The sequence below is a fragment of the Phaseolus vulgaris genome, chromosome 5 (assembly GCF_000499845.2).
Source record: "Phaseolus vulgaris cultivar G19833 chromosome 5, P. vulgaris v2.0, whole genome shotgun sequence".
NCBI classification, from domain to species: domain Eukaryota; kingdom Viridiplantae; phylum Streptophyta; class Magnoliopsida; order Fabales; family Fabaceae; genus Phaseolus; species Phaseolus vulgaris.
In genome coordinates this window covers 39,497,441-39,522,774 of record NC_023755.2, presented here as the reverse complement: position 1 = coordinate 39,522,774, position 25,334 = coordinate 39,497,441, and the positions used below count along the sequence as shown (strand labels likewise).

The following is a 25,334-nucleotide window of genomic DNA, read 5'->3' as shown; positions in this document are numbered from 1 at the left end:
TAATTCAACTTTTAATCTCTTTATTTGTGACCAATGTGTAATTTTGATTCTCCAATAAATAACAAACGTTGAGATTACTGACTCTATAGAAAAACATTAATGGACCTTTGTGTTTTCTAGATCTGGATAAACACATTCCGCGTTTTCCCACACATTTTAGATGATGATTAGAAGAGTGAATTTTAAATAATAACATTGAAAATGAAATTTGATATTTTGATAAACAAGTTTCAAGTCCTTTTTTTAAAAAAAAAAAATCAATATATTTTAATTCTTATAAAATGACTGATTTTTTATTTTATTTTAGTTCCTGTAAGAAAAATTCTTTGCTTTTGGCATTATACATTTGTAAATTATCATTTTTTACTTTTAATTATGTGAGACTTTATAAAAAAATGTAAACAAGTATTCTCTTGAAATAAATATTACGGACTAAAATAATTATTTGAAAAGCTTCTCCTAATTTTTCGTGTTTTACTATTATTTATATTTGATTATTTGTCTTACTTATATTTGTTATATTTTTCAGTAGAATCATTTTTATTATGTATTTGTTATCGTTTAATTTAACTGTGATGAAATTTTTGCATATTTATGTTTATACAGATTTATATATACTATTTTCTTAATTAATCATGAATCTTCCCTGATTAAGAGTGTGTTTAGATAAGTCCAAATTGCAGTAGTAGAAATTGTAACTATAAGTACAGAAGTGTATAAATATGAGTATGAGAATAGGAGAAGGGTTGTTGTGTTGACCTACACTTTCTTTGGAGGACTTCAACGCCATGGCTAAAGAACCTCTCAAGAACAATAACAACAACAAAAACGCTGACTATAATTGGAGCCTCGTCAGTGTTACCATATATAAACTTCGCATCATCGTTTAAGCACATCAAATTCAAGTTTTAGTAAAATCTTGCAATATATATGCATCTTGCTATGTTAAACTTTATGTATTTAACTTGTTGCAGGCCTGTTTCGAAAAGTTACAAGATGATGTGAAGCGCCTTCGACAAGAGAATGAATATCTCAAGAAGTTGCTGGTATGCGGCATCGGATTCATGTTGATACAGAAATAATATATCTAGATTCCTGATTTGTTAGCTTCTTCTTCTTTTTTTGAATTTGTTTGTTTTAGTGGAATTCGCCGAATAGTTGGATGGAAAAGCAGAGAGGTATGTGATTTTCCTTTCCCTGAGGAGTTTCAACAATTTTTGGTTAACGTTATGAGATTGTGTTGCTGTGTGGATGGATTCTGATGCTGTTGGTTTGGTTCAGCGGCGGAATTGGTGAAAGAAGAAGCTACGGAAATGGCGGTGGAGACGCAAGTGGAAGAACAGTGCGGCCCACCACTTTAAAAGTTTAGGGCCCAATACAGCCCATCACTCGCCAATATTTAAATGCCACTGCTGTGATTACAACTTTCCTTCCATAGATATGTGTGGTTAATATAATTTGTTTAGCTTTTTTATACTTATTGTTTGTTTTGAAATCATATCAATATTTGTATTTTCTACCCTTTGCAATTCAATTACATGAATAATAAAATTAATTTACATGTTTCTCTCTCTCTCTTTCGTTCTCCCATTGTATAAGTTTGTTGTTTAGCGATGATTTTACAAACAGATTTGAGATATCAGAAAGAATTGTTGATCTAAATTAAACCCTTCCGTTGTGAAAATGGAATCAGTGGGCGTGCTAATGACTTGCCCAATGCACAGTTACATCCAAGAAGAGCTCGCCAAGCGCTTCAACCTCTTCAAACTCTGGCACTTTCCCTCCTTCGCCGCCTTCGCCGAAGTCCACGGAAACTCCGTCCGCGCCGTCGTCGCCAGCGTCAAAGTCGGAGTGGACGCCGCCGCCATCGACTCCTTGCCCAAACTCGAGATTGTCTCCACCTACAGCGTCGGATACGACAATATCGACCTCCGAAAATGCAGAGAGAAAGACATTCCCGTCACCAACACGCCCAACGTTTTGACTGACGACGTCGCCGATCTCGCCATCGCCCTTGCCTTGTCCCTCTTCTGCAGAATTTCTCACTCCCCACGCTCTAACTCTGCTCCTCACATCACACCCAAGGTTTTCACTCACTCATTTTATCAGTAATTTTCTTCCAATTTTATTTAACTATTATGCTTTTAGTTTATGCATTTAGGGTTTACGAGAGAGAAGAGTGATTAAATTAAATTTGATTTTGTGAACTGTATTCAGCTTAGTGGAAAAGCGGTTGGAATTATCGGGCTGGGGAGGATTGGGTGGGCTATTGCGAGGAGAGCTGAGGCTTTTGGGTGCCCAATCGGGTACCATTCGAGATCTGAAAAGGCAGAGTCAGGGTATAAATACTACTCTAACGTTCTTGACTTAGCTGCTGAATCTGAAGTACTGGTTGTGGCATGTACCCTCACCCCAGAAACCCGTCACATTGTGAACCGTGGAGTTCTTGATGCGTTGGGCCCAAAGGGTATTTTGATCAATATTGGGCGAGGCCCGCACGTGGATGAGGCCGAACTTGTGTGGGCGTTGAGAGAAGGAAGAGTAGGTGGTGCGGGCCTTGACGTGTTTGAGAAAGAGCCAGATGTGCGTGAAGAGCTTGTAAGGCTTGAGAATGTTGTGTTGACTCCTCATGTGGGGAGTGACACTGTGGAAACTTGCATGGCAATGGCAGAGCTTGTGATTGCAAACTTAGAGGCACACTTCCTTGGGAACCCACTTTTGACTCCAATCATTTGATGCTGCATACAACCCTACCTTCATTTAATATTCAAAGAAGTAAGTATCTCACATTTGTTGCAATCCAATCATCTACCTCATTTGCTGCTGTTGTTACCATTTGTTTTTAGCGTCCCTTCTAATTCAATTTTGGCACTCAGGAAGAGAGATAATAAAATATTTACTCAAAGACTACAAGAATTTCACTTTTTATTGATAAAGTTAATTATTCAAAAAAATATTTCTACTAAGCATAAAAATATAGAAAACATTAAGATGCAATGTGCTTCATTTTTTTGTTTTTTACATGTAGTAGAAATTTTTATTTTATTTAAATATATAATTAAATGTAATATTTTGACTTTTTTTTATAATGTTTATTGTATAATACCATTTAATTATCAATAAATTAATTTGTGCGAGAATTGTAAATTTATTATATGCAGGTGGATATTACTATTAGTGAATGCAATAAACTAGATAAAAAAAACAAATTTTAAAAAAACACCAATTTATTTTGATAATTATTATAAAAAGTTTGATCTACTAAGCGCAAACTATAAATTCTAAAAATATCTTTCATAGAAATTGAAGTATTATAATTATGACGCTAAGTGTCATGTTATATGTTAATTCTAGAAATATTAGTATAGAAAGTGACATGTGAAACATATGTCATAAAAGTTAGATTTTTTTATGATGGTTCTTATAATTATGTTCATAGAAAATATTATAAAAAATCAATTTTTACATTAATTTTATATATTAGCAAAATAAATTAAATTTATTATGATAGTTTTTTAACTGACATAAAAACTATAAACTTTCTAGCTTATGTTTATGTTAGTTGTTTCATAAAAAGTTTTCTTCTACTACGTAAAAGTATCATCTACACTAATGATTTATGCTAACTTTTTAGTCTATCTATTACTATATTTTTTGGATTATTGTTTTCCAATTATACTTTTTTAATTATTAATTTAATGCTATATTTGTTATTATTGTCTTAATTATTTATTTTCGTTTTTAATAAAATATTTCTTATTAATAAATTATTATTTAAAATTACGACGAAAAACAAGTTTTACATGCTTAAGATTTAATTTATATAAAAAAAATAGATTATAAAAGAATTCAAATACACTGATAAACATACACTTACAATTATTGAAAACACATGTAATTACTAGATATTAAAACTTGATTTTATAATTAATATATAAAAATAATAATAATATTGATATAAAAAATATTAAAATAATAATATTAAGAGTTTTAATGTGATTGTAAAAATTTAAGATTGTTAATATATCCTTGTTATAATAAAATTTCCTTAAATCAAAGTTCATGTAAACTATGATTATTTCAAATAATGGTTTAAATAAGCACATTTAGAAGCCACTTTCTTAAATTATTTTCTCAATATCAAGATATTAGCCTCTAATTCTACATTGAAAGATATTCTAGGCACACCAACAAACACGTGTTTGAATTAAAATTCACAAACTTTATTTTATATCAAATTGATTTTATAAATTAATTTTATTTAAACAAAAATAACTTTGAATAAACCAATTAGAGTTTGTAATATTTTTTAAAAAACGTATTTTTAACGTAATAAACATTGTGTCAGTAATGCCAAAAAAAAAAATTAGATGTATTATTGAAAAATGATTTTTTTATATGTAATAGTGAAGTGATTTTTTTATGATAGAATTTACATAAGTTAAAAGCCAGAAATATTCCTTTTATGTTGAATTAAAATTTAGAGCTCAAACCACATTCCAACTGAAAATTGACACAAATTTATTAAAGTTAAAATTTAACTTCTTGCATCAAGTGGTATATTATTTCATAATATAAATATTTGAAATATCTTTCTTTTATTTTTCCTTGGCCAATCCACACCAACCATGTGAAGATAATATTTCTCAGAATAATCTAAAAAAAGGAAAAGTAAAAGCACTGAACGACCCCACTAATCATACAAAATATCATGACCCAAATCCAAGGCTTTCTTTTCATATCTAATTTCAGTTTCATTAATCTTCTTCTTTCTGGTATAGCCAAGATTCCTCTTCTTTCTTCTGATATATTGATAGAGAGAAGTTGGAAAAAGACCAGATAATATCCACAATATTTAGAGAGATTTAAGGGGAGCTTATCCAAAGCAGAAAAAGAAGAAGTGAAGAAGACGAAGCTATGATTATATACAGAATAAAAAAGAAGATGATTAAAAAGGTTTTGCATGAGAATATAGTCAGATAAGATAAGAAGCCCCTTTGAAGATGAGGAAATTGAGAGTCTCCAATGTAAAGTACATGAAGGTTCCCTTGGAATGGGTGAAAAAGCACCCAAAACTTGAACCCACCACACACTGCCATCCACAACCGAACTTCGTATCAAACTCCTACCATGAGTCAAATAAGCCATAAACTCACTCAATGTCTGATAGTTTTAACTTTGAAAGGACTACTACTTAATGTTGTGTAACATGGAAAAAAGATGAGAGAAAATGTTACCTTTTTAATGTGGGTAGCAATGGATGTGCAGTCCAAAACATCATACAGATCCAGAGCTTCAGAAGCAGATGCCATGGCTTGGATCTGCATCTTAAGGGGCATGTCAGTATCCTCTATCACTGCTTTACCTTCCAACATGATTTCACACCCTTTCTCTTTTCCAAGAGACTGAGCAATAACAATACCATATATCACTCTATATATGATGTTTCAGTTTTGTTTTGGAATCACTCAAATTACCATAAAGCTGGCACTGAGGCAGAGATACTGCAACTTTTCTGTCCTTATTTCTCTTAGCTCAAATTTTTGTCCTTGTTATGGAAATGTGCATCCATGAATAACTCCCTCTCATGATATTTTCTTAATTTGACATAGACATGATACGAGAATAATTTTACACTTATAATCTTTAGATACAGTTATATACTAAAGATTTATATGAATAAATATGGTTTTTTTTTAACAGATAGATATTTTTGTGTGGTTGAAGATGGTTTGTTCTTATTTTTATAATTATAATAAAATTTTATACATTAAATTTAAGTTTTTAAAAAATTAATATGTTTTTTTTTTTAAATTGTGTTAAAACTATATTAAAATATATCAAAGATTTAATAAATATTTTTTAAATTAGATATGAGGAAATTGATGTCAACGAATAGTGAGGAACTAAGGATACAACCGGTGAGGCCATAAATAAAAGGAATTTTGTCAGTTTGGTCATTTTTGCCAGACCCAAAATGGATCCTTATAAATTTGAAAGAAATATACTAAATAAGAAAGTTAAAAGGATTAAAAATATTACTATGCATAATCTTTTATTATTTACATATATTCAAATAATTTTATTATATATTTTTCATTCAAAGATATATAATTTTGTAAAGAAATTTTTTCCATTGTTCTTTTTTCTTTCTTAGAAAACTACTAAACAATTATCTTATTTTATATTATTTTTCTATTTTTTTTTTCATACACCAAACCAATGTTAAGTTTGTTTTCACTTTGTTTGACTCTAGTATATTGTTAAAAAGTTAAAATACACTTAAAAACATTTGTCGTAAGACATGTAGAGAAAACGTGCACGTGTTATGTGTATAAAAGACTTTTTTATTTTTCGAGAAAAGAAGTTTGAGAGTAAATATATATAAGTGATTAATAGGGAAAAAGAAGAGTTCAATAACTATCTTTACTTAGTAATTCACAAAAATCACATAGACATAACTGCATCAACTGTGTTTTTTCACCAAAATAATGTTTTTTTAAAATTACTATTTTGAGTAAAAAAAGTTTTTTTATGAAAATGGGTAAATGGTATCCTATTTTCGTAAAAAAAATTAACCTAAAATCATTTTAAAAAACTCATCAACTGTTTAGAGTAGTCACAATTATTGAAATTTACTTATTATTCAGAGTTCTTATAAATGATAATTTAATGAAAAAAAGAGAGTTTTTGATTTAGTATACACTTGGTATTTGCAAAAATAGGTTACTTGAAAATGTAAAAAAATAATTAATCAGTGTTTAAAATGATTAAAGAATGAATAATATTTTAATTTGAAGGAATATAAGTTTAAATTTTATATATGAAGTTAAAAAAATAAAAATTGTGATAACTTATTTTTTCATTTTATTATAATAACTAAATTAGATAGTATTATAGAAAAAGGTTGACATTTAATAATTACAATATAATATAATTTGTATGTTGCAAACGATAATCAACAAATCAGAGTGGCGCAGCGGAAGCGTGGTGGGCCCATAACCCACAGGTCCCAGGATCGAAACCTGGCTCTGATAAAACAGTGAATACTTTTTGCTTTTTAGTTTTTTTTTTCTTTTTTATTCTCTATATACAAATTGGGCTGGTTTTCGACTCTGATGCTATTTGGGTCAAATGTGGGCCTTCATTAAATTATGTCAGGACATGGACACTTTAGGCCCAAAATATTATTAACCTATTTAAAAAATAAAAAATTATTTAAATTATTTCACTATGGATGAGAAAAAATAAGGGAATGGAGAAATAAACTTATTCCCCACTGATTACATCAATATATTTAATCAATTTATTTAAAAAACATTTAAAAAATAAAATATTTTAAAATATGATTAATTCATATTTAATACACTTAAATATCTTATAAATTGTGAAATTATTGTGTTTGAGATTTAGAATTACAGTGTAAAAATATGAGATTAACTTATTTTTCATTTTAGGTGAATGACTAATGAAATATTATCATTTATTTGATTATTTGCTCAATAAAATAAAATAATATAAAAAAATAGATGGTGATTTTTGGATTTTACAAGACAGTACTATATTTTTTTTCAAAGAAAGAAAATGAATGCCTTGGAAAACTTATTTATAAACTTATAAGTGAAATATACTCTCAGACAACTATTGAAATTATATACATGATAAATTAATGAAAAAAAGTTTTTGATTAGTATACATTTGGTAGCAATTTGCAAAAGCACGTTACTTGAAAATGTAAAAAATAATTAAAGAATGAATAATATTTTAATTTGAAGGAGTATAAGTTTAAATTTTATATATGAAGTTAAAAAAATAAAAAATGTGAGAACTTATTTTTTCATTTTATTCTAATAACTAAATTGATAGTAGTATAGAAAAAGGTTGAGATTTAATAAAAACAATATAGATTATGTTGTTTATGTTGCATATAGAAATCATCAAATCAGAGTGGCGCAGCGGAAGCGTGGTGGGCCCATAACCCACAGGTCCCAGGATCGAAACCTGGCTCTGATAAAAGAGAAGGCTTTCCACTTTTTTTTTCTTTTTTTCTCTTGGCTGGTTTTTGACGCTGATAAATGTGGGCCTTCATGAAATTATATCACCTCAATGGTTGGGTAAAATATTTTACATTGTCAAATATATTTAAATTAAATCCAAACAATTTTACAAGAAATATTTAATAAGGTTTAAACATAATATTACTTTATCCAAGATGTACGTGCAAGATATGTATGTATTCTGGATTCAAAGTCAAAAGATGTTTCGTTATGCTGATAGTTGCTCGTGAAAACACAACTTTACCAAATCCTTTCCCCTGCAAAACTGATGTGGTTTTTGAGATATCATACATGTCAATTCCTTCTCTTGTTTTTTATTCAGATGCTAACAACCTTGCAATAAAATACTTAAATGGTGCAACCAATTTTGTAAGTTCTTAAAGGTGTTTTTGCAATTCATAATCTGCATTATCCAAAAGAGCTAAACGTCATGGATAAATTATAGAACGTACCTAAAATGATAACAAATAACATCACATTGCAGCACAGACAAACAAGAGAGGACCCATAATATAATTAGACAATTGTCCTACTCCTATAATTGAAGGTTCAAGAACTATTTTGCTGAAGTGGTTGTGCCCCACAAGGGAAAAAGACAACATAATAAACTCTTGTCATGTAATACAAACACTTGTATCAGAAAAAAAAAAAAAAAAAACAAGCTGCCGACACTCACTGAGGTTTGGTTCCAAGCCTTCCAACTATGTTATTCATTTCTCTTATTTATCCTTCATGCTTAAGCACTTATTTTGCATTCCACACCTTCTCTTTCTGTCCTTCCATGCAAACAAACGCTCTCTCTCATAAACAAAGCTGAATTGAGTTGTATGTGTCCTTTCTCATCATTTATCTACCATTATCTTTAGTGAGTGTTGGCATCTTTTGAGTTTCTCACTGCTTGTTTGCTTTTGCTGATATATATATATATATATACGTACAAATTCAGTGGCACAAGTTCTCAAGATTGTTGTTGTTGTTGTCTGGTTCTACCAGTATCATTGAATTCACTCTATATTGGATACATACACTTGTATTATATCAGTTGTTCCTGTGTTGCATAGTTGTGATTCATGATGCTGTCCACAAAATCTGATTCGGATATCACAAGCTTAGCCCCTTCTTCACCTTCAAGGTCTCCAAAGCGTCCTGTATACTATGTGCAAAGTCCTTCAAGGGATTCTCATGATGGAGACAAGTCATCTTCAATGCAGGCTACTCCAGTATCAAATAGTCCTGTGGAGTCTCCTTCACACCCTTCATTTGGGCGTCACTCTAGGAACTCTTCTGCTAGCCGTTTTTCAGGGATTTTCAGGTCATCATCTTCTGGAAGGAAAGGTGGTAGGAAAAGAAATGATAAGGGGTGGCCTGAGTGTGATGTCATTTTGGAAGAGGGTTCTTATCATGAGTTTCAGGATAAGGGTTTCACAAGACGCTTACAAGCATTAATTGCTGTGTTTACCTTTGTGCTTGTTTTCACTGTATTTTGCTTGATCATTTGGGGTGCCAGCAGACCTTATAAAACAGAAGTTAATGTCAAGGTAAGAAAATTTATCAGTCTTGAAGGAGTGAATTTGTGCCACACTTCACTCTTATCTGTTTTTATTTTATTTTATTTGTAGACTAACACATGATAACTGCGGTAGGTAGCGGAGAAAATTATTAGTTAAACAGTCATTACTTGATAATTCAGCATCTGTTAGACACTATCACACTATGACTTGGTTGGTTCCTGATTCCTCCAACCATAAGCATAGTCTTGTTTGCATCCATCTTAAATGCTGCTGCAACAGTAATATCAAGTCTATTCATGCTAGAAATGGATTTTCAACCTCAAAAGCTTATTAATTGCCAATAAAATGTTCATTAACCAACCTTTTGAAGACTAGTATTTCAATTCCTACATATATGCCCTTATTAGTAATCATCAGTTCCTGAAGTTATTATGTTTCTTTAGTTTCAGTCCCTTTTCAGGCTTATAAGAACTCACATTTCAAATCTTTTTCATACAGGAACTAATTCCCAAATGAGGTTCCCCAGAGATCAAATCATTATTATAATTTAACCTCTTAGATCATTTGTTGTCTGAACCTGTCAATTGGTTTCTTGGTTATTCTAGAAACTCTGTTTTGCTTCAAAATTAGAACATGGGACACGGATACCATAAATAAACCACTTAAAAACTTTGGTACATTACGATTTTGTTTCAATGTGCATAGTGGTTGACAACATTTGGATTCTTGCAGAGTTTGACGGTGCACAATCTCTATGTTGGAGAGGGCTTAGACTTCACGGGTGTCCCCACAAAAATGCTGACAGTTAATGTCACTTTGCGCATGAGCATCTATAACCCTGCTACATTTTTTGGGATTCATGTGCACTCCACACCCATCAATCTTGTCTTCTCAGACATCACAATTGCCACAGGCGAGGTAAGAATCATCTCATCACCTCTTTCTTCTGCTAAACAGCAACAAATTCAATCATGCAAAACCCACTTTGGTAATGTTTATGCTCATCAAAATAAGTACTTAAATTAGAGACATGAAAAATTGTAAATATATGAAGTAACTTACATTGGCATATATGAGTAACTTGTTGCAGGTGAAGAAATACTATCAGCCAAGAAAAAGTCAGCGCATTCTATCAGTGAACGTGGAGGGTGCTAAGGTTCCCCTGTATGGTGCTGGATCCACCATAACTGTCTCCCAAACTGGCGTTGAAGTTCCACTCACATTGAACTTTGAAATCCGGTCACGTGGAGATGTGGTGGGAAAACTGGTGAAGACAAAGCATCATAAGCAAATCACTTGCCCCTTGGTAATCAACTCTTCGGGATCAAAACCTATCAAATTCAAAAGAAATGCATGCACGTATGAATGATGAATGTCCATTTTCAGAGAGTTAATCTTTTTGTGAAACTGTACCTAAAAATTGTGTAATCTATGGTCTGTGCCTGGCTTCAGATTAGGAGGTTCGTTTGGTTTGCATGAGAAGCAGTGTATAATACTTTACAGAACCAGTCTCCTGAATCCCTTCTGTTCTTTACTGTTATGAGCCTTGTGCCAATAAAATGCATGTAAATTTGAATGTGCATATGGATGAAGTGCATAGACAATTCGCCAGTTCATTACAGAGGAAATTGATAAATGTTTTGAGTCACTTTATGGAGAACATTTGAGCAAAGTACCATGATGTAGCTTAATGTTTAGGCAGGTATATGGTTCAGATGATTTGAAGAGAGCTAATTTTGTTTAACATACATAAAATTGAACACAATAATGATCATAATTAACGAGATAACAACAACAAAAAGGTTTTTCAGGTTATCTTTGTGGGATGCATACAAATTAAACTTGCTGTGCTTATTGATTTAGCATAAAGAGCTTTTAATTTTATTTGGCTGCAAATAAGAATAATTGCATAGCCTGTATGGGTGGAAAATGGAAAGAAGATACTCAAACACATTATAAGGAAATTTTAACTATTTTTTTTATATTTTATTTAATGATATTTTTTATCAAAATTATCTTAACTTTGTCTTTGTTTAGATTATAACCCTGAGTCACCAAAATTAGACTGATAAATAGGATTATATCGCTGGGTCAAAATGATGTACACACTAATTAAAAGGTTATTTCACTTTATAACTTACTGTAATATTTTTTATAATTATCTTTACCGTTTTAATAAAAATATATTTGTCTAAAAAACTAAATTTTATGTATGAAATTTATAAACTTACATTTTATGTTTTTTTTATATGTATAGATTACTCTAATAGTTAATTTTAGGGAACACTTCAATACAAAAACCTTTCCCATCTATTTTTTTTTTCAATTTTTCAACAAACTGATTAAATATTTTTTATTAATCTGCAAATATAAGAGGGGGAATTCTCCTCCTAATAAAAATCTGAACTTTTTATCCTTGCAGAAAAAAAAAACATTTTTTTTTCTCTATGGTCAAGGATAGTGAGAGGCATGGAGTCTCCTGAAATCTTGTTAACATGGTGGCCCTGAAATTAAGGCGCGTTCATAGTTTTGTCACTTTGCCCTTCTAAACCGTTCTCCGCAGTGTTTTATTTCACAGTTCAAGCACATCTTCACTGATGTGCATTGTGCCACTTTTCCCAATTTCCTGAACTTTTCAGAAACCCCATCAGATCTTGATCCCCAACCAATTCTAGTAGGCAAAAAACATGTGTACGAGAAAACCCACTTTAAGGTTCATCTTCGTCCTCCTGTCCCTTCTCCTCGTACTGAAGTTTAACGTTGCAACAGAGATTGAGGATGAGTTGGAGGAGCTTTTAGCAGTGGACGAGGAAGTAGAGCGTGAAGCAGATGGGGGTGGCGATAAACTATCAGAAGCAGAGGTTTTAAGCAAAGCCCAAAGAATCGTTATTGAGCTCAACAACGACAACACAGAGAGGGTTGTTAATGGAAACGAGTTTGTTCTGGTTCTGGGGTATGCGCCTTGGTGTCCAAGGAGTGCTGAGATCATGCCCCATTTTGCTGAGGCTGCAACTTCTCTGAGGGAATTGAGAATCCCTCTTGTTATGGCCAAACTTGATGCTGACAGGTATCCCAAGCCTGCATCTTTCCTTGGTGTCAAAGGCTTCCCCACTTTGCTTCTCTTTGTCAATGGCACCTCTCAGCCCTACTCTGGTGGTTTTACTTCGTAAGATGCTCTAACTCTTCTCACTTATAATTGGTTTCTCCGATATGTATCCAATGGTGATTCTGCACTTCATTGATATGTATTGGTGAAGTATTCAAACCCTTAAAAAAGGTTATGAAAATCTAATGCTGCTACGTGAGACTTAGAAAACATGTATAATGTAGATACATCGAAACATTGTCCCTTAATGAGCCTTTTCGAAATTGTCCTCTTTATGTACGATTTCAAGAAAGGGATGAAATTAACAGGACTATTCAAGAAGTAACTTAGTAACTTATGATGGTAATGATTTATAATGTGTTTTTAATAATGTCCAAGAACTATGTTCTTAATTTTGATTTGCTGAATTGCAGTTATATATATACTATTTTTTATGAATTTTTGTTCATATCTGGATACTATATACTTTTGAAATAATCATATTCCCATATCTGACACATGTATCCTATGTTTGTGTGCGCTGTTTTGCTTGGAATGTTTATCGGCTTATTTTGTTTCCATGATGCTTTCAGGGATGATATAGTGATATGGGCAAGAAAAAAGACTGGTTCTCCTGTTATTCGGATAAGTTCAGTGGTAGAAGCAGAGAAGTTTCTGAGAAAGTATCAAATGTTTCTCCTTGGTCAGTTTGATAAATTTGAGGTAAGTGAAATTATGATTCAAGGTATGCTAGGGTTATCATACTTGAGGTTCCAAATTGACACAAGGTTCAGACGAGTGAGCTTTGTGGAGTTGATCAATTAATGTAATATTTGGTGCTGCAGATTATTTTTTGTTAATGAATTCTGTTGATAGAAAAACATTTACATTACCCCTGAATTTAGTAGGGTGGTATTATAACATTTTTTTATATATCGCAGGGACCTGATTATGAAGAATTTGTGAGTGCTGCAAAGTCTGATAATGAAATCCAGTTTGTTGAAGTGAATCAGGTAGAGGTTGCCCGAGTTCTTTATCCAGCTATCAATCCTACAGGTCGTTTTCTTGGGATTGTTAAGAGTGAACCAGAAAGATACACTGCATATGGTGAGTCTGTTGTTGGTTTGTAACTTTCTAGCCATATGTTGAATTCGTTGTACTGTTTCCTAATTAAAATATAAGTAAAACAGACATTGGTATTATTTGGTCATACGGGTATCACTTAAAGTGGCTATAACTTAATATGTAAACTCCATACTTGTTGCAAATTAGAACCATGCAAAGAGAATAATAAACTAGAATCTCCCGGCTTTTCTGTTAACTTGAGCAATGTATTCTACGTACATATCATATTTATGTTATTTATGCAGTTAAAATTTGTTAGAACCACATTATAGGCTTGTTTACTTATAGTATGATTTTTTTTCTCTTACCTTTGTCTGTTTTTCCCCCAACCAATCACACCAAATGGTGAGGAGTGAGGACTTACTAAAGCAACATGCAAAACTTTCCTCATTGTGCAGATGGAGCTTTCACAATGAATAAGATACTGGAGTTTGTAGACTACAACAAGTTTCCATTAGTTACAAAGCTGACTGAAATGAATTCTGTCAGAGTCTATGCCAGCCCTGTCAAGCTTCAGGTCGGTATTATATCCATGTTTTAATCTACAATAGATATTCTTTTGTAATTCATCTAGGTATATGCATATATACGGTGCTCCAAATTACGCATATGATACCCAGCATTAAAAGATTTTTGACAATATTCAATAAATCTGACTATTATCAGAGTTAATTACAGTATACTCTTCTGGTGCTAATGAATGTTCTGGATGAACAGTGACCAGATTTTGATTATTTGACACTGGTTGGTTTTACTTTTAATTATTAGGTATAAATTCCTATTTGACTATGTAATACCAATGAAAAATAACTCAAGTAATCACTCTAGCAAGTCTTTCATCTTATCAAAATCATAATCTCGTCTATGATTTGCCATGTGTTGATCACTTGGTGACCACCTTGATTATTGGTAATTGAAACAAATGTGAGTATATATATGTAAAGGAAATAAATGTCTTTTTGGAAGTTATTGAGTAGTAACTTGTTTTGTACAAAATATTCCGGAGATCTGAACAACAAAATTGGTTCAGAACTTGGCTGTGCTTGTTCTCATTTACTTTGATATTCAATAGCAGTAGTTTGGTTAAAAGACTAAAAAAAAACCTTGCCGAAACTAAGCCACTAGCAGACTTCCTAAAGTTTCTCCAACTGCATATCAACAAGTGGGTCTTCTTTATTGTTTACCAATAATAAATTTAACTCATCACAGGCTGTATGGACTGTTCCTTGTTGATTTAATTCATAATGTTTCTATTCAAGCTTACTAGTTACTAATAATCAAGGTTAATTATTTACTTTTTTCTAGGTTTTGGTCTTTGCAAACATTGATGACTTCAAGAATCTTCTTGATCCTCTTCAAGATGTTGCAAGAACATTGAAGTCAAAGGTGATTATTTACTTTGGCTTACATTTGGGGCTTTAAAACCATTTTCCTGCATTTTTAAGAACTTCTGGCCTAATTCTTTTGTTTAAATGCAGATAATGTTTATATATGTGGATATTGATGAAGAGAACCTTGCAAAGCCCTTCTTAACATTGTTTGGTCTTGAAGAATCAAAAAATACTGTGGTTAGTTTACTAGTTGGTTACAATGATATTTTTGGATTGTTTTATTAGTTTAAATAATCTTGGGTACTGATGTGATTTACTTCTTTGTTTGCCAAACAGGTAGCCGCGTTTGATAATGGAATGAGCTCAAAATATTTGTTGGAATCAAAACCAACAAAAAGCAATATTCAAGTACTATCTTGTTTTATGTAAATTATTCTTTTGGTGATCACCTACTTTCCAGACTAATTAATGTTAAATGGCATTCTGCAGGACTTCTGCAATAATCTTGTGCAAGGTTCGTTGTCACCTTACTTCAAGTCACAGCCAATTCCAGATAATGTGAGTACCATTTAAAATTTTCCGCATAATTTTCTTATACGTGTAAGATGTCTTGCTAGCTTTAGTTTCAGACAATTCCAGAAATTGGCTGCTATCATTGCCATATCATCATGTGGCACTAGTTCTTTCAAATTAGATTGAATGTATAAAATATTGCAGAATCATTCTTAGAGATATATAGTGTGCTCTATGATTATAATAATATAATATAACAATAAAAGTTATTTATTTTAGTTCTAAAACTTATTTCAATGTGTTGTTAATTAATCATCATGGCATTGGAAATTGCAGACTGAAGCAAGTGTACATGTTATTGTTGGGAAAACATTTGATGATGAAATCTTGAGCAGCAAAAAGGATGTGCTCTTGGAGGTTTGCAGAGTTTCATCCCTTCTATATTATATGTCATGTGCTCCAACTTCATTAGTTTGTTTGTGTTGGATATAAAAAATAAAATTATTCAAGTGTATTTACTGAAAGACAAAGTCAGCTTTTTGGACAAGTTATTATATAATGTCATTCGTGTGTGTTCACCTCATAGCTTAAGCATTTAGTTTAGGGAAGGGGGCAAGTAGTGCCTACACTGTTGAAGGAGTCATCATTTTCTGAAAGTCTATTTTAGTCACCATCTCCCCATTTCCCTTCAATATGGAGACTACGCAATATCTCTGAATTCAAATAAGAGAGATTTTAAAATGTGTTGCTCAAATTAACAATAACTGCACAAATTTTGTTGAAAATATTACTTTTGTCAGCTAGGGAAATTTTTTTTCCAAAAAAGAATATTGTATTATTGACTACTCCTTGGTGGATTTGTCCTCATGAGTGGTGACTGAAAACAGGTGTTTACACCTTGGTGTATCAACTGTGAGGCCACTAGCAAGCAAGTAGAGAAGCTAGCAAAGCACTACAAAGGATCAAGTAATCTAATATTTGCAAGGATAGATGCTTCAGCGAATGAACATCCAAACCTACAAGTAAGCCTCATGAAAAGCTTTTTTGACTCTATTTTTCAATAACAGAACACTCACAGAATCTATTGTGAACAAGTTTAAGATCCTGGGGTTTTATCCAGGACAAATGGTTTTTCCATATTGACCATTAACTTTATGAAAGTTTATGTTTACTGAAGATGCATTTCACCTTTGCTTGATATTTCAGGTGAATGACTACCCCACACTTCTGCTTTACAGAGCAGATGATAAGGCAAATCCAGTAAGTACTTCTCGGCACTCTGATTTTTGTGATAGAATTTCCGTTTATATAGGTACTACCACTTCATATAACCAAACATTTTCTTATGCAGATCAAACTTTCTACAAAATCTAGTTTGAAAGAATTGGCTGGATCCATCAACAAATATCTAAAAGTGAAAAATGTAAAAGATGAGTTATAGAACACAATAATGTTTCTTGAAAGTAAACAAACAACATTATATGGAAAGAAACAAGTATAATGGTTGCCTTGGGAAAGCATTTTCTAATTGGTATCCTTTCCCATACCTTTTTTTGCTGCACCAAATGTAAGTCACTTTATTATTTGAATTAACTCACTGCTAGATCGTGAAAAGCTGCATATTCAGTACGTGATGAACTAGAGAACATCACATGTATCAAAGTTTTTATTTTCTGAAAAGGGTTATTCAGCCAAGTGTTGAACAAATTCATGTGCACATTTATATTTCGGTTTCCCGTTTCACAGACATCGATAATAATTTGTAGCAGTAGTTAACTATTCGGGGTTAATGAAAGAGGCTAAGTGCAAGCCTGGCGTGTCAATAATTGTACTATATTGTTTTTTTTATCTCATTGATATGCTTAGTTCAGTTATCAACATACCATTTTCCACCAAACATTTTGCCATTAAAGACTGTGCAGGCGAGTACAAGTATCAAACCAGAACATCTCATTTATTTCTGTTGTCTCCTGAAACAGTATACTTTGAACAACTTCATAAACGTTTGATGTTGACAATGTATTAGTGCAATGGCCCTAACCTTCTAGCTAGGGGTGTCAAAATGGTTCCACGCACCTCATTTTGGCCTCATTCGTCAAGTTCTACTGATTACAAATTGCAAATAATAATCTGTTCTGTCATAAGATTAAGATGGAGGTGGACTGACTGACAGTTTTCAACTTTTTTTTTTTTTTTTTTCTTTAGATCTATTTACTTAATTATAATAATTGATATTAGTTTTGAAAAATAAAAATATAAGAAATAATGATAAAATTAAATCAAATTTTAATAATATAAGAAAAAGAAGGTTTAATACCTAAAAAAAATCAATAATATTTCAATGAATGAAATGATATATATAAAAAAATTAATGTAAATAAAATTTTATATAAAATATTAATTAGGCAAATGCTCTCTGCATCCAACACTTTTGAACCTGCATCCAACATAATTTTGAAAATATCTTTTTTTTTAAATAAAAATCCAGAATTGAAAATAATGCCAGACAAATAAATCCGGAAGAGATTTTTATGTTTTGGATATAAAAATCCAAAAAAAAAATTAAAATCCCATTCTAGATAAAAAAATCCGAAACTGAAAATAATATATTCCAGAAAAAATTATCTGAAAGAGATTATTGTGTTCCGAAAAATCCGAAATGTAATTTTATATGTACTCAATTTTTTTAAGGATATTTTCGATTTTTTTTCTGTTGATTGGATGCAGTCATACGGTGTAGGAAGCAGTTGCCTATTAATTATTATCCATTTTTACTTTAAAAGTATAAGATCCTTGTATAAAAGTACCAAACAAAAATAAAAAAGGAACATTATATGGGTCGAGCTATCAACTTTTATTTTAAAATATAAGATCTCCTAAAAGTACCAAAATAAAAAAAAGTTATATAGATTGAGCTAATACGAGTTAACAGATTTAAAAAGTTAATATAAAATTATTTTGTTTACAATTCTTTCAGTATCTTTTTTTTTTAAAATGTTGTGTATCCCTAACTACAACTTACAAATATTTTAAAGATTAATGCAATATTTTTTTTATGTCACTCATCCAAAGTTTTCAAATTTATTCAAATCAAAATTAAAACAGTTTATACTCTGAAATTTGTTCAGGTTGACTTTAAAAAGTAAGAAAATTATTTTATCAAGTGCACTTTCAATATAATAAGTAATTTAATCTAATATGTAAATAATATGTGTGATATTTTAACTAGTATTTTCACTTTTATAAACCATATATAATTTCATCATGCTGGGGTTTGGTCCAAAAGAAATGCAAAACTACTTTTCATAGCAGTCTTTAATAGATAACAAAACTACACATTAATTATTTGCTACAACTCTTGTGAACATATCTTGTAGTTATAGACACATCTTTCAATTACATAGTCTAAATAAAAATAGTAATAATTAAAATTACTATCACAAGATAATTTAAACTGATAATGAATAAAAAAAAGTTAAAAAGTGAGAATTTTTGAGACATTTGATAATTTTCTTACGTGAGAACTACATCCAAGATACAGACATGATTGACAAACAATTAAATGCTGAATTTTTGTTGCTTAAAATTCTTGCCAAAACATTACTAAAATTAAGACTTGCTAAAAAAATTCGAATTGAAAAATGTGAATTAAATAGTCCTTTCCTTGAAATCGAATCTACAAACAGCCTGAATTTTGATGCTTAGGCTGCATAGGTACAAAGGTTTTCAAAACCCATGTACTCTTTATGGGCAAGTTTTTGGACCATGCTTGCTATGCCCACACTACCTGCAATGATATTATAGAGGTAAAAAATGAAACAATGTTAATAAAAGATTGCAAAAGTAGAAGGCTTTAGGCATGAACACAAGTGGTAATGAGACTTGCCTAGTGATAGTGCACTGACAAAAATGGTGCCAGAGAGGATGAAAATGATGAGTGATGCTCTCCCCAACAAGGCCACCAGCTTTTTCACTAAAACTTGCCCCACAAAGGCAGCAAAAGTGGACACAGCCACAAAGTAAAGAGCTACAAGAGCCAATCAAAGAGTGAATATGATTTAAAGCCATAAAGTTCTCACTTTCAATATCAGTTTTACTCCCATTATAAATCATTCACCATACTTACTATAAGGAATGGGAAACCGATTCAAGAGGTAGTATTCCACCACTGACATAGATGCAGAAAATGTCATGGCAAAAGTAGCTGTAGCACTTGACACCTGCATAAAAAACAAAAGTGTCACTCACAAAGTTTTCCACATGTCTCAATCAATTGTACTATGTGGTAGAAGGATGAAAGGTGGTACCTGAGGAGGGATTCCTAACTCTAGGAAAAGAGGTCCCAAAATGAAACCTCCACCAAGACCAAGCAAGCCACCAACCATACCAGCACATATGCCACATGCACAATACAGAATCAACTGGTGTGCTCTCCATTGTGTTTGTTGATCTCCTTTCGATGCTATCACTGCCTTCCCTTTGTATAAACGCACGGCCTGAAAGGTTGTCACTCCTAATGCCACAGGAACCTGCAAAAAAACTAAGAAATATGATCACTATCATGCCATGCCCTTCTGCATTTTTTGTAATTCGAACCAAATGCAACTTTGTTGTAGTTCGTGTCATGTCATGTGGAAATGATATTTATGCACCTGTAATAGATTAAGTATCCAGTAATCCGTTGAACAAGTTGTTGTGTGACTCTGTTTGAAAACAAACAAAGCCATGGTTTAATCACACATTCAACAAAGAAAGTAAGAAAATGGAAATTGCAGATTTAAATTGCTCATCAGATACCAACTTTTCCAATCTCGCATGCAAGTATAACGATCCAGACAGTGAAAAGCATTCCAAGTGTTTTCCAGCGAATATTCCCAACAAGAGATCTCTGCATGGCACTCACATGTGTCATTCTCATAAATAATAGAATCTGCTTAGTGACAAAGTTTAGTGACCAAAACTGTTTTTTTAATACAAAGTGAGTCGCCATTGATGTTATTTTTTATGTTTAATTCATCAGTCTCACCTTTTGGTCGGATTTTTTGGAAGCTGTGTTATTACTTGCGGCTGGTGGACCTCCTGGTAGAGGCTCATATGCGACCTCCTCGGTTCTTTCAGTGCCTAATTACAGTGTGGAATATATGACATGATAGTCTTGGAAACCACAGACAAACTAAACTCAGAACAAACATCTACAATACACTTTTCACTGACCCACATACCATTTAACTGTGATTGTCTAGCAGATTCCTGGAATTATAACAGGAGATGCAACAAAAGGGTGTAAGAAAACAAACACAGATTTATTAGTGATGAAAGATTTTGTGAAAAAATGTTAAAGCACCTTCTTGATGATGGTTTCTTTTTTCCATGTCTCAACCCCCTTTAGAAGTGCCTTGGTTGCAATTCCTGTTCAGATAAAGCTACGTCAAAAGAGTGGCAGCGAAAGAAGAGAAGTTAAATTGTTAATAGTTCTTGTTCTTGCCTATGAAGATGATTATTAGCAAGACTGTGATCATCCAATCAGCAAAAATAACATTGAAGGCAACTCCAATGCTGATTCCAAGCACCAGCACTGGTTGGAAAAGAAGTGCCAAGTCGTAATCAATGACTGGCATGTCAAGTGTTGGGTGTTTTTGCTTCAAATTGTAGAAAACAGTCGATGCTGCTCCACCCGTAATCATACCTTCATACATATCAAACCATCAGCACTCACAAATCTCATCTCACAGACAACATTCTAAACAATAACCTCAGCAAAAAGCTCTACCTCAATACTTTTCCAACCACTCAACTTATTCATTTTCATCTAACCAATAACTCTTTGGGGACATTACAGTTTACAAATTAGAGAACAAGGTTCTCATATTTTCCACTTTCTTTCTATGTTCTTTATTTCCTTGCAACTTTTCCTCACTAAGAAAAAAGAATACCAGAGTTTTCTTTCTCTCCAGATAGATTTTTATTTTTATTTAAATTCAAAGTGTAAAAACAATAGTTATCTTTATCTAATATTATTCATCCCTTTTAAAAAAAAAATATTAAACATCATAAAAGTCTATATCATTCCGAAGTTATTACTATGCATATAAATTTTATAGGTAATTTTTTACTTTTAAAAATATTGATATAAAGGCGATTTATAAGGTTTACATTCACTTATTAAATCTCCTTAATTCTAATCTATGGATCTACAATAAATAATAATAAATAATTAAAAAGTGTAATTTGAAGGAGAGAAAAGGGAGAAAAAGAATAAGAAATGTAATAAATAATACAACCGACAGAGAAAGATACAAAAATTGTTTAATGTGATATGAATTGCTTATGAGTAACATAATTAGAAACAAATCTTTTAAACTATTATGTAACAAATTCAAGAATTATAAATTTGTGGTGGAATATTGATATTATAAACTTTTTAAAATATATACAAAATTATAAAAAAAATCCATATATTAAGACTTTGTTTGGATTGGGAAGTGGAAAGTTGAGGGTGTGGGAGAGTGAGAGTATGAGAAGAAAGTGTGAAAAAAAGTAGTGTGTTTAGATTAGTGTATGTTAGAATAGATGTGTAAAGAAAGTTTATTGAGATACTCTCTGATGGTTATAGAGTATTTTAAATTATTTTGAATAGTGTAAATGGTAAGATTACAAATTTACCCTTATATATAAAAAAAAATATTAATTTTTGCATATTTTAGTTAATTAAAATAATTTAAAGTTTCATTTATAAATAAAACAAAAAAAAATAAAATTCAAAGAAATAATTAAATATAATTTTAAATGTAAATATAATTTTATTATTTTTCATTTTATTAATTTAAATTAATTTTGTTACTTAAATTATTTCATTTAGATAATTTTAATATTATTTATAATTCTTTAAAATATATTATGTTAACATAAAATTATTAATAATAATAATTTTCATTATTAATATTATTGGAAGAAGGGCACCATGGTCTTTTCATCTCATTCCACTCTCCTTTCTGTTCAGTTATGAGAGGATCCTAAATACTCTCAACTTTTCACTCACTCTCAACCTCGACCTCCGTCTCTCATAGAAGCAAACAAGGTGACACTCATTTACCTTCACCCTCAATCTCCATCACCACAAAAGTAAAGAGAGAGTGTGAGAAAGTAGAACTAGTATGATTATGGAATAAAATAAGAAAAGTTTATAACCACAACTTTGTCCAAAAGTGGGCAAATGGTAGCTATGATGATGAATAAGGATTGAAGTGTCGAAAGCCCCGACAAACACAACCGCCATTGTTTCCCTCGTGCTCAGCTTTTAGTATTAAAAAATGCTCAACTTACAAATCATTTTTTTTACTATTAATTTATCAAAGAAAAACATAGACAAAGATAAAAATAAATTAAAGAAGAGCAAAAGTAAAAGATGTATGCAAATTAATAATGATTATGTGAGGTGATGGAGGTGATAATGTGGTAAAATAGTTTAGTTCCTTTGTTTAGATATTTATAATATGCTTATAATATTATTTCTATTGCTATATTTAATTGCAATTATAATTATTTTTTTTATTACTTTATATTTAAGTGAGGAAAAAAAATCCCCCGCAACATAAGGGTTCTTCGGTTTTCAATTAACAAAAGCGACATATAGAATTTTGATCACAGAGATAATCATAACAAAATCTTAGTTTTTATTTAGTAATCAGACAAAACTCACCTTAAAAAAGAAAAAGATTGTCCTTTAAACTCTTTCAACGTGTTTTTCTTATTTAGGATGTATCCTATCATATTAATATTTTATTCTTTTTCACATTAATTGAAGAGCATAAATTATAGTAAATCATATCATGGCATTAATTAATCATAAATTGATATAAACAAGAAATCCAATCATCTCTATGTTACAGTGAAGAATTATATATTTTCAAGTTGATTAGGTTAAATAGAGTCTGATAAAAAAAATCAGAAACACGAACAAATCAAATCTCATTCTTTAATGGAGTGATAGAATTGTTCAAACCTAACACAATCCAACTTGCAGACTCTTGGAAAATTTAGATATAACCATGTTATTTTACCATTACTGGTCTTAACATTAACAGCAAATAAATACACAAATTTCATTGGTAATGGTTGTAGTTTGTAAATTAATGAAAACGAATCAAAAGTTTGCAAGGAAATTTAACTACAAATAGCCTAAATTTGAGAAAATTTGCAAGCAACTCTTATTCTTGTTTTTGTTTTCAAAAAACTAGTTCATAAACTCAGAAAAATGTAGAGAGCAGAAGATTTTTTATCTGAACTACTTTGTTGCAGCACCAGTACATATATATACATACATATATATACATATATATATATATGTATATGTATAGAGAGAGATCTGCAGTGCTTACATTTGGAGATTGCAGTTGCTGATTTTTGATCAAATCCAATGATAATGGAAAGCATGGTTACAAATATTCCACCTCCTCCAACACCTCCCACAGTCCCAAATGCAGATCCTAAGAACCCTATTATGCTTCCTGTTACTATTCTCCATCCAAATTCTATGTCCTGCAAATTAAACCACCATCATCAGTAATAAAATAAACTAAATAATGAGAAACAAAGAGAAGAGTTTTGGTGAGTGAGAAGAGTAGACGGTTACCGGCCAAGTATGCTGGTATCCTGATCCTGAGCTCCATAGAAAGTTCAGAACTTTAGAAAGAAAACCAGCACCCTCCTCCGCCATCTCAACGGTGGTGGAATTCATGGTTTTGTCGTTTATGTTTTGATGAACAGAGAGAGAAAGAGAGGGTGAGATTAAAACAAGAGTGATTGCAAAAATCACTCCAAAGAGTGTTGATCCATTCACAGCCATCTTCAGTGTGTTTTTCCTCACCAAAGCCAAGACCTTGCTAAATAGAAAAAAGCATAAACTCAAATAACCCAAAGCTAGTTCCTCTTACTACTGCAAGAATCAATGGCACATGTGTTAGGTAAAGATGTGATGAAAAACTAAGTCTAATAATGAAAACCTCTGACACGTAATAATAATTGCAGGGAAAATTATATTTGATAACGGAGTTTATATAGAATGTCACAAAAGAATAAGTTTAAAATTAAATAATATAAAAAAAAATTAAAATAGTAATATTTAGAGTTGCATAACCAAGCACACTCACCATTGAAAAATAAATTACTAGTTGAAATGAAAATCATTTTTATTTCACCTTTTTTTTTCTTTTATATCTTTTCCGTCACGTTTTTTTTTTTCTGTTTCTCTCGTTTCCATTGCAGCTGAAGTTATGGAAGGTCGAAATCAACAGCATTTGGAATTATATCTTAAAAAGCTGAGTCAGAAATGAGTTGGAAAAAAGACTTTTTCTACCATCCACCCCACTTCATTGTCAGAATATCACTAAATACATATTTACACTTATATCTTTTTAAAGAAAATTTTTATTTCACATCACATTATAATAATATAAATTTTTAATATTTAAAATTAAATATAATTAAAATATTATTTTATTGATTTATGAAGTATATTTTTTTTATTGTGATGTTAACACCTGTCGTCACTCATCTTGTAAAGATCACTGTAAAATGAGCTGGATTAATATAATTCAGTTCAGAATTTGTGAGTAAAAAAATTATGAAAAACATTACTTTACAAATACAATGCACAGTTGTGGTGTAAGAGTGATGTTCTATTATTTTATAATTAATTCATTTTAATAAAAAT

The 25,334-nt window shown here is 31.2% G+C and overlaps 5 protein-coding genes and 2 non-coding genes across 12 annotated transcripts; 5 read left to right on the top strand and 2 right to left on the bottom strand.

The window, feature by feature from the left end:
• The first annotated feature begins 679 nt into the window (after positions 1-679).
• Positions 680-5,540, top strand: LOC137835931 (glyoxylate/hydroxypyruvate/pyruvate reductase 2KGR-like). 2 transcript variants are annotated; one of them, XM_068644690.1, is made up of 6 exons: positions 680-851; positions 975-1,046; positions 1,142-1,178; positions 1,282-2,085; positions 2,218-2,775; positions 4,782-5,540. In XM_068644690.1, exons 4-5 carry the CDS (start codon positions 1,684-1,686, stop codon positions 2,734-2,736), a joined length of 921 nt encoding a protein of 306 aa, XP_068500791.1. In that variant the 5' UTR covers positions 680-851; positions 975-1,046; positions 1,142-1,178; positions 1,282-1,683; the 3' UTR covers positions 2,737-2,775; positions 4,782-5,540. The 2 variants fall into 2 exon arrangements, with proteins under 2 accessions (XP_068500791.1, XP_068500790.1); XM_068644689.1 differs by having other exon boundaries at positions 2,218-5,483.
• LOC137835933 (dynein light chain 1, cytoplasmic-like) lies at positions 4,580-5,375 on the bottom strand. The gene is made up of 2 exons (XM_068644692.1): positions 5,238-5,375; positions 4,580-5,125 (listed from the first exon to the last, which is right to left on the bottom strand). Exons 1-2 carry the CDS (start codon positions 5,373-5,375, stop codon positions 4,976-4,978), a joined length of 288 nt encoding a protein of 95 aa, XP_068500793.1. The 3' UTR covers positions 4,580-4,975.
• A 1,425-nt stretch (positions 5,541-6,965) lies between the features above and the next one.
• TRNAM-CAU (transfer RNA methionine (anticodon CAU)) lies at positions 6,966-7,037 on the top strand. Its single transcript has one exon. It is a non-coding gene; the product is annotated as a tRNA-Met (tRNA).
• Positions 7,038-7,941: 904 nt separating this feature from the next.
• On the top strand, positions 7,942-8,013 carry TRNAM-CAU (transfer RNA methionine (anticodon CAU)). The gene has a single exon. It is a non-coding gene; the product is annotated as a tRNA-Met (tRNA).
• Positions 8,014-8,698: 685 nt separating this feature from the next.
• On the top strand, positions 8,699-11,150 carry LOC137835942 (uncharacterized). 4 transcript variants are annotated; one of them, XM_068644704.1, is made up of 4 exons: positions 8,699-8,737; positions 9,119-9,595; positions 10,301-10,486; positions 10,659-11,150. In XM_068644704.1, exons 2-4 carry the CDS (start codon positions 9,128-9,130, stop codon positions 10,935-10,937), a joined length of 933 nt encoding a protein of 310 aa, XP_068500805.1. In that variant the 5' UTR covers positions 8,699-8,737; positions 9,119-9,127; the 3' UTR covers positions 10,938-11,150. The 4 variants fall into 4 exon arrangements, with proteins under 4 accessions (XP_068500805.1, XP_068500803.1, XP_068500802.1 ...); XM_068644702.1 differs by lacking the exon at positions 8,699-8,737 and adding an exon at positions 8,742-8,882; XM_068644703.1 differs by lacking the exon at positions 8,699-8,737 and adding an exon at positions 8,790-8,922.
• Positions 11,151-11,939: 789 nt separating this feature from the next.
• On the top strand, positions 11,940-17,329 carry LOC137835941 (protein disulfide isomerase-like 1-6). The gene is made up of 12 exons (XM_068644700.1): positions 11,940-12,734; positions 13,247-13,376; positions 13,595-13,760; positions 14,177-14,295; positions 15,084-15,164; positions 15,257-15,346; positions 15,446-15,517; positions 15,599-15,667; positions 15,959-16,039; positions 16,510-16,644; positions 16,829-16,882; positions 16,974-17,329. Exons 1-12 carry the CDS (start codon positions 12,256-12,258, stop codon positions 17,061-17,063), a joined length of 1,566 nt encoding a protein of 521 aa, XP_068500801.1. The 5' UTR covers positions 11,940-12,255; the 3' UTR covers positions 17,064-17,329.
• A 1,768-nt stretch (positions 17,330-19,097) lies between these two features.
• Positions 19,098-24,698, bottom strand: LOC137835940 (sulfite exporter TauE/SafE family protein 3-like). Of its 2 annotated transcripts, none has more exons than XM_068644698.1 (12): positions 24,255-24,698; positions 24,001-24,160; positions 21,108-21,308; positions 20,967-21,031; positions 20,845-20,872; positions 20,649-20,743; positions 20,424-20,510; positions 20,275-20,325; positions 19,930-20,151; positions 19,749-19,842; positions 19,509-19,649; positions 19,098-19,409 (listed from the first exon to the last, which is right to left on the bottom strand). In XM_068644698.1, the coding sequence occupies exons 1-12, from the start codon at positions 24,465-24,467 to the stop codon at positions 19,324-19,326; spliced, it is 1,443 nt and encodes a 480-aa protein (XP_068500799.1). In that variant the 5' UTR covers positions 24,468-24,698; the 3' UTR covers positions 19,098-19,323. The 2 variants fall into 2 exon arrangements, with proteins under 2 accessions (XP_068500799.1, XP_068500798.1); XM_068644697.1 differs by having other exon boundaries at positions 19,098-19,405; positions 19,505-19,649; positions 24,255-24,680.
• Between the last annotated feature and the right edge of the window lie 636 nt (positions 24,699-25,334).